The sequence below is a fragment of the Pseudochaenichthys georgianus genome, chromosome 16 (assembly GCF_902827115.2).
Source record: "Pseudochaenichthys georgianus chromosome 16, fPseGeo1.2, whole genome shotgun sequence".
NCBI classification, from domain to species: domain Eukaryota; kingdom Metazoa; phylum Chordata; class Actinopteri; order Perciformes; family Channichthyidae; genus Pseudochaenichthys; species Pseudochaenichthys georgianus.
Window position 1 is genome coordinate 35,623,310 of NC_047518.2, and position 13,449 is coordinate 35,636,758.

Genomic DNA, 13,449 nt, shown 5'->3' on the forward strand with positions numbered 1-13,449 from the left:
CAGAAAATGTCATATCCACATTTTAACTCAAGTCTACATTTTCTTGCATGCTATAGACTTCAAGCTTAGTCTATTCCATATTCATATCCTGTGTCTTCAGCCATTGACAGTGATGAAGGACACTAATGCCACCTACTGGTACAACTAAATACACTAAACTGCAGTCAGACGGCTCAGCACACATGACTTCCTCATTTCAAATGCAGCCTTAGGCCTCATAAACTAATTGTGCTGTTGTCTCTAATTTCTCGAGTTGTTCTAATGGCAACACATTAATAATAAAAAAGTAAAAGTCAACAAACTACTAACCCAAAAAAAGAGATTAACCACAAGTTATATGCACATTTGACAACAAGTCACAACAAGTGTATGTTCTTTTGATATTTATTTGAAAGAAACTAAAAGTTGTAGATAAATATTTACAAAACTGCATTGCTGCAAAATGTTTTAAGGAAATAAAAATGCTCCCATATGGTGTGATCTAGAAGTCCACTATTTCACCAATATCAGATTGGCAAAGTTGGTGATTTCTTCTCAGCATGACGAGAACATCCCCCTCAGCGCTTCCTCTTGACATCAAACTTGTAGATAGCTGCAGCACTGTGAGTCTCCTTTTTTACCTTCACTTTCTTGTTCTTATCCTGGTGCACAGGGTTAAAGAAGAAAAGGAAACGTGTTGATTTTTCCAGTTGTACTGCGACAATGCTTGTTGTCATATAAGACATCGTTTCCTCACCTGTAGGTCCTTGCGGGTCTGAATCTTTTGGCCAATCACAAACATTTTCTTTTCTCTGTCTATCCTCTGGGAAAGGATCTTGTACTGGTGATTCCTCAGCTTGGCCAACTTCTACAGTTAGAATGAGGAGAGAACCATCAGTGGGTTTGAATGCACTTTGAACCTTACATTGACAGCAATATATTGCAAACAAATGTTTCGATGTACACTTTTTAGGTGAGCCAATGTCAACTCAGATTACAGAAGCTGTATCCTGGTCCTGGTCACACACTAAATGACGCTGATCTCCATGCATTATAAGCACAAACCATCATAGTGCGAGGCTCTACAGCTCCCTGGATGCTCTTCGTCTCCAGAGTTTTCAGAGTTGGTCTGTTGAACACTCTGTCCACCAGCTCAGGGACAGTGTTGAGGTGGTTTGCCAGATCGAATGACTGCACTGAGGAGACACAATCAAACGTTCAGTAAAACATTTAAACTTACTGTATTATTAATAACTATGAAATCCCAACAAGCCAGGGATGTCTGTTCACATTATAATTAACCAATGTGCATTAACATCTACCTTCTTTCTTGGAATCCACAAAGAATGTATGATGGTTTTTCTGTTTGGCGTCTGCCTCCAGAATATGGAGCTCTCCTTTCATCCTCTCAATTTTCTGAAATCAAATGATAAACACAAAGATTTACAGTGGGCAACAACAGGAGCTCTATTTCAGGGAGGATTCCTTTATCAGTAGGAGGTTAGGTAATAGTCGGAGCACATCTGTAATTTAGGCCCAATTCCAAACCACACCCTACCCACTCAGTGATGGAGTGTAGTCACACGAGCAGCTTAACGAGGCTCCCTCCTTCCAGATGGAGGGTGTAAATACAGCGGCAAGCTTTGGGACGAACTCCCCTCTCTCCGGCAGAAACAGGAAATGCAATAATTTTTCGTAACAACGGTTTCAAATCAGCATCTCTTGAATTAAAGATAACAAAAATAAAACTCCAAATATTTTTTGTAAACATATTTTTGTTTTAAAATCTGATGTTAATAAGCTGATTAGTTTTAGCAAAAAAACAAACATGAGGTAACCATGTAGTTGTTAACATCTGTATGAAGATATTAAATAGCTCTTGTTGTGCAGCTTATCAGTGAATGTTTCCACGGAACTGTTTGTAAACAGCTTGTTTCCTGACGGACACACACAGCGTTGAGTGCTGTCAGGTAGAGCAGCAGGTGAAGTCAGGACCGATGCAGACTCACTGTTTGAGGGCTTAATAGCCCACTCCCCCTCCACACTCATGCCCCTTTCACACCAGCGCCTTTTCAGCTCCGGCTCGGAGCTAGAGCCTGAAAAGCGCCGGGTTTTCCAGTTCACACCGGAGCTGCGCCGGCTCTTAGCTCCGGAATCCGCTTCATTTCCAGCTCCAAAAAATTGTCGGTCCAGAGGCAAGAGCTTTGGAGCTAAGAGGTGACGTCGCTTACGTCTCTCTTACGTCGAGGCGTGCAGGAAACTAAACCCACCTCCCATGGGTCGACTGTTATGCCTGCCTACAAGCAGTAGTGCTTATAAACACACTTTATAAAGTCAGGCAACACTAACCAGGCTTCGTGTGGTTCTGTTTATTTGTGCCTTACTTTGACCATCCGTTCACTGTTATCGATCATTGTGGAGAGAGGCAGACGTGTTGTTTTGTATTATTGCAGCTATCGGATGCAAGTAGTCAGTTTAGCTTCGGTTGCTATGCTAACATCACCCGTTTTATACCAGAGACACTTTCATAACAGCGTTGTGATACCAAACAGTGTCAATTCAGACTGACACACATTCACTTAGGCTAAGGGAACTGGGGATATGCATCAGCTGCTTGTGTGAGTCGGACAGTGAATACTTTAGAGCGGCCGCTGCAGTGTGAGCTAACCGGGAGCTAACGGGAGAATAAACTCCCGTGGAAGAGCAGCACTGCAGCGGTCGGTAAATGCTGCAGAAACACATTAATAAACAATGAACCACGGCACTCTGGAGCAAAGTATAAGGTTGGATAAGTCGTTATTCAATTTATTCTGGCTTCGTGTGATTAAAAGCAACACGATTATCGACCCGACGCTGTTGTTGTTGTTGTTGTTGTGAGCTTCCGTTGGGGAGCAAATCAGCGATGTAAACGGTGACGTCATGACGCAGCAAGGGCAGCTCTGGGGCGCCAGTGGGCGGTGTGCACAGAGCGGGAGCTGAAAAGGGAAACCGGAGCTGAATCAGAAAAGCTCCCGCTCGGAGCTAGAAACTGAAAAGCGCTGGTGTGAAAGCCGCATCATTGGTTTGGAACAGCACTTAATGTGGCGGACCCTCCACGCGAACGGAGGGGTAGGGTGTTGTTTGGAATTGGGCCAGAGTTTTCAGTAGACAATCAAGTCCACTTTGATTGTGTTGTTGTGGCAAATCCACTTACCCTGGCCTCTGCCACCCTTTTCATCTCCACATATTTGATATCCTGCGTCCTCATCACTTTCTTCTGCTCCTCTGTTATCTCGTCCTCCTCTCCTTCTTTTTTTGCTACATGAATTCCATCCTGTCAACACAAAATAATCCATATTAGATACTTCAGCCACAGAGATCAGGGGAGATTTACACAGCGTAGCTAATTGTCTCCTTGTGTTGCGTTAATGGTGATCCTTATCTTACCTGCAGCTGGGTGTTGATCATTTTGTAGTAAAACTCATCTGGGTTCTTATCCAGAGCTTTCTTTCGCAGAGCAGAAAGAGTGTTTTGTTTCTTGTGGTAATCACTAAAAAACAAAGCAAAGCAAGCCATTACACACTTTATTCTTCAAACATGTTACATTTCAAAATCCACATTCAAAGCATAGAAATAAAAGCATGTATCATTTACTTGATAAAACTTACACTGCACGGAGTTTGTAGTCCTTTTTCTTCTCCAGCAATCCCAAATGTTTCCTGAAACCAGGCTGTGTGAAAACATAATTATACAGTTAAGACAAGTTATACACCACAATATTTATTACATAATACCACATTTATCAGGTTGGTTATAATATTTAGACATCTCTATAGGTCAACAGTACTTCACAACATAGCAGCAGGCTAGGAAGCTAGCAAGTTAGCCAACAAAACACTGAAATGCTCACCTGAGATCTTTCATGGTGGTTTTTCTGTCGGGACTTCAACGCTTTCCTGAACGAAGACATTATGGCGAATGTCGTCCGGCGTAATAAAGCTAAATAGTTTAGGAAAATAAGATACGAGTCAGGTATGTATAACAACTGAATCTCCCTGCTGCTTAGTGTTTCCTCCTGCTAGCTGCACACGTGGGTTCCTGCCTATATCACAGCGAGTAGATTTTCATTTCCGTACCGCAGATTCGCAACTCCACTGACTTTGAAAATACCAAAGTAGTGATAAATCGTGACTGAAAATGTATTAACAATAAAACAATGTTTTATTAATGTTTGGCATTTTACAAAACGTGTTCACATAATCATTTATTTGTTTCGATCTATTACAGTGCTGTGAATGTCATACGACGTGTTGTATGAGCGCGTAATAAACAGTAGAGGGTGCTGTTCACATTAAAATGCTATGTGATGTGAGCACCCTGTTGCACATTCCTGCTGTTTGAGCCTTGGTAGCTCATTGTAGATGTATTGTGCAGCTGTTGACAGTAATAAGGTAAATGTATTAAAGTGTTTGTACTTTACTTGAGTTTTCGATCGGATGCTAATTTATACAAATGACATGTATTTCTACTATTTACTTTATACTTTATACTAACAAAAACAAGTTTATAAAATATGAACCGTTGTTATGGATTTAAAATAAAGCATACGCATACAATTAGTAGTTCATTTTCACCAGGTAAAACAATTAAATGCATCTCACAGGTTTATGCATGAAGTTCGTTTTCAATGATAACGTTCTAGTAAAGTAAAGTTTATTTGTAAAGTAAAGTTTTCAATGCAGGACATTTACTTTTAGTGTTTGAATATTGTTTTATTCTGCTTTTACCTAATTTAAGGAAGTTCTTCTTCCACCATTTGTATTAGTTAGATAATTCATTTGAAAAGGAAGGTCACTCAGAGAGCACAGAGCTCCACCAAGGTTTCCATGAATGAAATTAATGTATCCGTCCGTGATTCAGATCTGCTTCAAAATTCGACGGGTTCTTTCTTTGAAAATTGTGAGATCCTCCATTTTTCATGAAACTCAGGCCAGTAGTATTCCTATAATCTTGCTGTCAATTAATCCAACAAACAAACCAAACAGAAAACACAACCTCTGTGGCGAAGGTTATATAATAACATTTTAACCACTTAATCACCCAGTTTCCGTAATAATTGTTCTTATCTCATTAACTCATGTAATTGATGTTGAAAGACATTTATTTTGGCTTTGAATATCCAAGACCACAAATGATACATTATGTAGTTTAATGGAAAAGGGAAATGGGTTTAATTATATTCATCCAAGTATAAGACCAATGCAATTGGCATCTGCCATTTAGATGTTGTATACAAGCCAGACTTGGCCCAGGATCCACAGAACAAGTGAGGGTCATCACAAGGTGCTGCTGACTCAATATTCTTTGGCTGCACTGTTCATACATGAAATGATTTTGGTTATTATAATAAAGGCCTGCATTTGCCAGAGTGCACAGTTAACTCTAATTGGTAACACGTTATGTTTTTCCAACATGGACATTTATTGCATGTTTCCGTTCGGGTTCCAGACTGTTTTGATTTATGTCCTGACCAATGAGACTAAAGGAGATTACATTGAATCTCTGTAATCTTACTAGCAAATTATTCACAAACTTTTTTATATTTTGAGAGGAAAAAAAGTGCTGCAGGAACAAAGACAATGAGGGGGTCATCCAATAGGCTATCCATTTCCAGACATGATGTTTTGGGTAGTGGGTAGACAGAGAGAAAGCTGTAATGGCACCAGTCCCCTAATCTCACCCAGACTCCCAACTTGTTGTGGACGTGAGAAGTAGCCTTTAGGACAGAGAGAGATATTCCAGGAAACAGTCATTTCCCTCAATGGCAGCTCACTATTCCCTCACCAACCGCAAGGAATTTGTTTTATATGTGTGAGATTTGCCCGGCATGCAGATTGTTTTGCGGGCGATTATACCTATGAATGGGGTCAGTGTTTCCACATTATGTCACAGGCTTGTTTATCAGTCTGATGGCTAATGACCCCGATCCCTGTGAAGACTTCAGCCCAAGGCCCGACTGGTCCACTCAGCCACTAACGTGTTTAACAAGGCAAACACAGGCGGCAGCCAGAATTTATGGGTTAAAATGTCTGCGTTCTGACTTACTTGGCTCCATGCTGTTTAATTCATTGGAGTATTTATCATTACTGGTGAGCCATGACAGGAGTAAATACTACTTTGGAAATCAGAGGCTGATGCAAGAGCAGGAGGACAAGAGGCTGTGGGTTGGTTCAGGGTCAGCAATGGAGGAATGCCCTTGTGGGGCACATGCAGAACCGTTTGGTTTTCTTATATGACCCTGTAAAAATAACATTGCTGACATATTGTAAGACTGCTGCACTTGGGCTGAGCTCAGGACTTTGGTATGTCTCCTCTGACCATGGTTGGTCCTCATCTGCCGCCAGGCCAGCCCAGTTTAAAAATGCATGAGCCAGAAGTTCCCTTCCTCTCAATTTAGCTTCATCTCTTAAAATGATCAAAGGTAGCAAAATAACATTATACAGATTAAAAAGTCATCCTGGTTGGAAGTGGAGGAATGTATGTAAAACTACTCGTGCAAGGAAAAGTCCTTTCTTGTGTCTCCTTTAAACCGAACTCATATGAAGTAGGAGGTAGAAATGACCTCCACCTTGACCAGTAATTAAGTCCTTACATTACGATGCTTCAGTATTAACAATGTGCCTTTACTTGGAATATTTGTATTCTCATTATTGGACATTCCTACCTCAAATAATCCCCTACTCGTTGCCCAAGCCATCTACTAGTAGGTGGTGCACTCCTGGGTGGGATTCTCACCATAACCACAAACTCTTGTAAAACAAAAATGTCTACAATTAAGTGCCAATACGGTACTTATTTTCATACATTGTAGCATGACTTGTTTTATACTCCATCCCAGACAATCACAGCAGTGCAGTGGCAACAATTGGATGTGTTTCAGATGAGGAAAATCATGCTTTATCTGTACTGTAAAAAAAGCTATTATCGCCAATACCATCAAAAGGATCTTCCAGATAATGGTGTGTTGCTAGTTTGTTTTGATTGTATTTTTAAAATCTAGCACATACTGTCCCTCTGCATATTCCTTATAAGCTAAAGCTATAAAGACTATTTATACACACCATTATATAGGTGAGGAAAACAGACATATTCTGAACAAGCCATACCTACTTACTGCGGGACTTTTAACCATTTTATTGCCTCATTAGTGTGCTGCCACGATGCTCATTATAATTAATTTCTTTCCAAAACCACACATCCAAGAAAAGAGTTGAAGGTTTACAATTTCATTTGAGTTTCAGTAAGCAGCATGACAGTCACTTGAGACGTCATCACCTCTGGCTTCAAAAGGTAAAAGTATGCTTAAAATTGAATTACATGGTGTTTTTCACTAGGGATGAAAATATCGTAAACACAGTTACGTTTCACATCAATCTGTTCAATGTTCACTTTGAAATCTTGCATGTGTTTTCTTCATTTAAAACATTCTCACTTTGTACTGATTACTTAGATAGTTAACCCCTATTACCCTTTTAACTTGTTTTTCAAAACTAAAACAGAGAGATATTTCATGAATTAGGTAAAAAGAGTTACACTTAACTTAACCAAGTAAACAGAAACAGTGAGGCCTTTGTCCTATGATGAATTGACAAGCATCTATCCTCTAATTTGTTGCACGCAGTCTGACAGGACCATGCCTCGGAGTGTAAAATTAGGATTTATAATTAAGGGTTTGTGAGGACTACAGGGGTCACATGACCATGAAAGACAAGGGTCACATGTTTGGAGGTCTTCTATGTGTATTGGGCTATTGCATGTGTAAGCCTTCGTGACGCTTTTGCATTTCCAGAAAAATAACTAACAATTACATAAGAGTGTTAACATGCTTTTAATTGAGTGCTACACATAATTTTAACAGCTGTTAAACAATGGTAATCTTTAACATTTAAACCGTTGAACTATTGCTTCAAATAACCAATTGGGTCCATTACCCAGCGTCCACACAGCGGCGTGCGTTGAAGCTTGCCGGTGGGCGTGTCTGAAACTCGACCAACAACCAATCACATGAATCTCCCGCCCCGGACACACAAGCACGCGGTTTGATTGGCTAGAGCTTGTACTGGCATATGATTTGATCGGCTGACGCTTCCGTCGAAGCTTCAAAAGTTGAACTTTGTTCAACTTTTGCAACGCGAGCAAAGCGAAGCGACGGAACCACAATGCAGTTCGGCAAAGCGTGACGTCACCCCATTCAAAGTGAATGGGTCAGAAGCGTCGAAGCTGGAACGCACGCCGCCGTGTGGACGGGCCTGTGTTCCCATTACTTAGTGGTTTATCACCAAATTCGGTGGAGCGTCTGAAGATATTAAAGTCGGGGCCGTGGCCAGGCTAAATATGTAAATGATAAATTGTTTTCCTTTGAAGATGAGTTCAATGTAACTAAATGTAAAATAGAGGAGAGCTTTTCCTTAGAGACTTACCCGTCTTCAAGGAGCTAAACATTGTGTAAATCATGAAGGGAGTCGTTTTCCAGCTCTCTGTTCTCGTCCTTCGCTCCCTTGTCTTGAAAAAACAACATCACTTTTGAGTTGTTTGTATAAAGGGTCTTTTACAGCTTGAGGGTCAGTTAAACAGGTCAGGTTGCTCTGGTGTGAAACTTTCAGCTGTTCTTTACGAGGAAGAACTTGAACAGCTGAATGTTCTCCTTCACTGCATAATGCATTTGTTAAGTTGGAATGGAGGAGTAAATAGAAACATTTGATTACACTGCTTGGGGTGGCCTAGAGGTTAGGGAAGGCGCTTTAACGGGTGTCATCAGGATTAATCTGGTTTGAAAAAGTGAGAAGCCTCTTTCATTATCACCAACCATGTGTCATTAAAGAACAACTTGCAGGTTTTGTTTTTTTCTACATTTATGCTTAAACTTGCTTGAAAATTACAATTAAAAAAGTGAATGCAGGATTTGATATGTTTTACGAGACATAAGGGCAGGAATTCAGAGGGAAAGGAGCAATTTTGAGCTCTGCTCTTAAAGACGGCTTTTTTTTAAGGTCATACGTCAAACGCGTCATATTACATCACAAAGGGGACACATCTCCGCTCTTTGACCGCGGGAATAGTTAGTAGTTGCGTTGAGCGGTTGTGTTTTAGTGAGCTGGTATCTTCCTGTAGTTTTACATTGTATTTCACCATTTGTAATCATGGTGCAGTATTGTGTTTGTGCCGGTTGCACAAATACCAGCCTGTCGGGTCAAACGTTTATCAGGGAACCGTATTACATCTCTCTCCCCGCCCTTCCCTGCTCTCCCCTCCGGTACAGCACCGTAAGGTAGTGTGGATTTGCATTAGGTAACGCGAGATACGGCTGATACTTGCGCATTAGTTTCTGTTATGGATCAGTATCAACAGTCCTGCCAGTAACGTTACTATATTATCAATGCTACTTTAGTTATAGCCTGATATGATAGCTAACTTTACAATGTTGTGATGTGACGTTAGCTAACATTCTGTAGCTAACGCCGATCACTCACCAAGACAGCTGCCCTGTTCTCCACTGGTTCTCCTCACACCACAGCTCAATTTCTCTCCGATGGCCGTTATTTCTTCTAATCCTTGGCTGCTCCTGGTCTCTTGGACGCCTAGCAGACTCATAATTATAAGGTTGTGGTCCGTCATATGCATTCGAATATACATGTTCAACTTATTCTGTGTCTTCTGTGTCGAAACTAGCATTGGGATCCATGTTTATTAATACGTTACACCGGCCGCTCTCCCCCTTGTTTCCCCCTTGTTACGTCACACGCGGGAGGTCACGTGGGGAGGATTTTTTGATGCGGAAGTAAAAATGTCTTACAAAAACGACGCCAGATGTCACTGTAGTGTATATTTATGTATATTTTTTGGAAAATCTAGTGTATACATCATTTTCCTACACATTTATTCACAGGTGTCTTTAACCTGGAAGTTGCTCTTTAAGGCCCAAATCAGACTGTGGCTGTACTCAACAGCTTCCAGGTGTGATTGTGTAACTGTTTGACGGTCAGGGTGTTTTTAATAAAAGGGAACATTGCTATCAGTGACTCTTCTTCTTGATTAAATAAAGGTGCCCCTGCTTCTTTCCACTGCGTTGTGAGCACACACTGTTATTAATATTTAAAGAATGCATTCAAGGACAAAATAGCAGCCAGCTGCATCCAGGATAAACAACACTTCCGGTTTGTTGAGTCTTGAAAATGACCCATCAGGACTGGAGAAAGGGTGCACACAAAAGGGAAGTGGAATTTGACAGCTGAGTTGGTCTTTACCCTGCATGGTAATGTCAGAGTGGATAAAGGGAGTCAACAAAGGTCACTTTAGAGCCAGGTTGCTCCATAATGACAATTGATATGGAAGTATTTGCTGAGACTGCAAGTAATTATTGCTCAAACATTTAGATGTATTTAATGTTTCCTCTGGTATAGAAACAGTGTTTGGACTTAATCTTATTGATACTCAATAATTGAACCCAAGAATCCTTGCAAAACTTATTTACATAACAGCTTTGAAAAGATAAATGAACTTGTTCCAACAAGACTATTGAAACCAGACCCAAAATGTACATGACACCTACACAAACTATTACTTATTTTAAATCCAATCCCTGAAGATGTGTTTAAGATAATAATAATATTAATAATAATAGATTTATTTTGTTAGCGCTTTTACAGGTGCTCAAAGACGCTTTACAGATATAGTGAATAGAAAAGAAATGAACAACAAATAAATATACAAAGTTAAAGTCAAAGATGTGATTAATAGCTCTTTTACTAACTGTCACTGATTCACAGGTTAAACTACAGGATGTATCATTTACCAACAAAATAAAAACATATGAATGAGCACAGAGCATCAAGATGGCATTTTATTTTGAAATGCAGTTTGTAAGTTGCAATGTATCTACAAAGAAAGGTATTTATGTCACTAAAACCTTTCTGTTTTTGTAGATGTTTGATTTTACTTGTAGGCTGATTGTTGGAAACCTAAAAGTACCAAATGGTGAGCTCTCCATTATTCCGGAATCTGATTAGCAAATAAACAGGCTCGACCTTCCTACTAATAAGCTACTTACCAATAAAACCTAATTATATTAGAATAGCCCGCAAATAAACGGCACCACAGCTCCCATCACAGCCTCCACTGGGTCCGTCTGAAGTCGTAGGAGAGAGGATGGGAGGGGTTTTTGGGGGGGAGGCGGGGTTTTGGGACTCACCAGCAACTTCCTCAGTAGTAGGACAAATGTAACCGGCGAGCTGCATCACTCTTCGCCGCAGAGATTTGACTGCTGTCAGAAGCAACACAAAAAGTTGTACAGCTGACGAGAGTTACCGGAGCTGCGACCTGCACACTGATCCTATCTGACCTGAGCGAGGGAGGCGGGTTAACGGAACCTCGGGGAAGTTACAGAAGATACCTCCAGACTTCAGAAATACTCCTGGTAAGACTTTTTATCTAGTTTCTTTTCTTTTTTCGTGTTAACGTTTATGTTGCCCACCTCTTCAGTGGGGTTTCAATAAAGGATACATTTCACCTAAAATATTCGGAAACTACTTGTGTATTATGGTGATGGGGAAATAAACTAGTGTATCCCCAATTGTCAATGAAAGCATCATTATGATTGTGGATGAGGCTTATCAATGAAAATCAATGACATACACTCTAGTGTGTTAAATTGAAGCGTTATAATAGCAATATCATATTTAATGAACATTAACAATAATTTATGAAGTTCTCCTGAATCTATAGTAATTTATTATTAGTGGTGGTAGTATGGTTAATTGCAGTCATTTTGATTACAATACACATTTGATTTAATATCATAAGATATATGAGATACATATAATACATATTTACTTTATAATTTGAGATTTGACTGTTATGCTCTTTGGTAAGAAATCTGTGAGTATGAAGATTAGATTGTGAAATTAGGACAAGCCTCACACCTTAGTCAAACACGTCACCTGGGAGAAGTAAATCCCTGACATAAGAGGAACCACTTCCTGTACAAAGTGAGTGGATCTTGACATCTTCTGTGTGTTTTTCTGCTTCGATTGTTTATGACTTTATTTCTATCTTCCCTATCACGTTAATGACAAAATCACACCTGCTCCCATATTCCTCAGTAATGCAAAAACACACACACAAGGTAAAAACAACAAACCGCCTCCAGTCAGTGGAGAAAGAGACTGTATTGGACCGTGTGACCCATTGAACTGTGTGTAGGAAGGATTACGGAACAACTGTTGTTACAGAAGCTCCCACCTGGCAGTGTGTGAAGGCCTCAGAGAGCAAAGTCCTTCAGGCTAAACTGGTCTTTTCTTCGGGTGCAGGAAGTGGGATATGGAACTGTGCATATTGGAAGGGTGTGTCTGTGCTGCAGCCTCTAGTTTTGTTTTTGGCGTACATGATCACATCACAGTGTAGAGTAGCTTTGTCACCCTCATGACACATGTGTGGTGATCCACCTGTTGCGTCATCTCGGAGCAGTGGGCACAGTGGGAAGGTAACGTGTTGGGCTTGTCAAAAAAGAGAACATTTGATCAAGATCTTACATGTTTTATAAGAGGATCACAGTTTAGTCTTCATACTCTTAGGCTGTATGATTTCACTACAACACTGTACAACCCTTTTTGCTGCTGCTTGTTGACAAGTGCATAAAGGCTTAGATGAGGGGAATAGCAGAGTCGGGTGATTACAATTAATTACACATTCCATCAAGTCATTTGAACTATTGTTAATATACACATATTGATTAGTGCTTTAATTGATTTGATACACACAGAGATTCATGCAGGTTTGGTTTTGGATGAGGTAACGTATCTGATATTAAACTACCTGGTTCCTTAAGCTGTATGCTATAACATTTGCTAAAAATAACATTTTGAATAATGCATATCTCCTCTCTATCTGTTGCTACAGAAATTACATTTTGGAGGAATTTGGTCTCTCATACTATTCTTTCACAAACTGTTTGTCAAAGTAACAAGCAGAAATAATTAATTTGCTGCCAAAAGCCAGTCAGTCTATCCCATTTAGCATCCGGGAAGTTTGCCTCGACAGAGCCCACGGCTGTATAATGTGTTTGTTTGCTTTCTTCCTCTCTCCCTCTCTGCTTCATTGACCGTGGTCACATTCTTCGGAGGTCTCAGTGTTTTCCAAAGGTTAGCCCCGCGTGGTGTTTGGACCCCGGCCAGCTCTGAACTGCAGTTGGACTGCAGCTAAATGACTTGGACTGGCTGTGGCTGGTTTTATGCGTTGGCATCGTTTGAAACCAGGCCAACGGTAATGATGGCGATCAGCGGTCAAGTAGTTGCAGGTGGTTAGGGAGCAGAATTTAGATTTTAGTTGCAGCAGTTTTCTGTTGATGTTCTGCAGCTCTCTGCGCCTCCATGGTGTTTCGAAGGACGCATTTTGTGTTGTTTTCGTGACTTTGTGACTCATTCTACGTAAGGCTAC

At 40.4% G+C, this 13,449-nt stretch overlaps 2 protein-coding genes across 2 annotated transcripts in view; one reads left to right on the forward strand and one right to left on the reverse strand.

The window, feature by feature from the left end:
- Window positions 1-376: 376 nt before the first annotated feature.
- utp11 (UTP11 small subunit processome component) lies at window positions 377-4,054 on the reverse strand. The gene is made up of 8 exons (XM_034102850.1): window positions 3,869-4,054; window positions 3,627-3,688; window positions 3,406-3,508; window positions 3,173-3,292; window positions 1,302-1,395; window positions 1,045-1,175; window positions 737-847; window positions 377-641 (listed from the first exon to the last, which is right to left on the reverse strand). The coding sequence occupies exons 1-8, from the start codon at window positions 3,926-3,928 to the stop codon at window positions 558-560; spliced, it is 765 nt and encodes a 254-aa protein (XP_033958741.1). The 5' UTR covers window positions 3,929-4,054; the 3' UTR covers window positions 377-557.
- A 7,161-nt stretch (window positions 4,055-11,215) lies between these two features.
- fhl3a (four and a half LIM domains 3a) overlaps window positions 11,216-13,449 on the forward strand; it is a 25,601-nt gene continuing 23,367 nt past the window's right edge. Inside the window, exon 1 of the mRNA XM_034102669.1 lies at window positions 11,216-11,431. The gene's annotated coding sequence lies outside the window, so the exon portion shown is untranslated. The remainder of the gene's footprint in view (window positions 11,432-13,449) is intronic.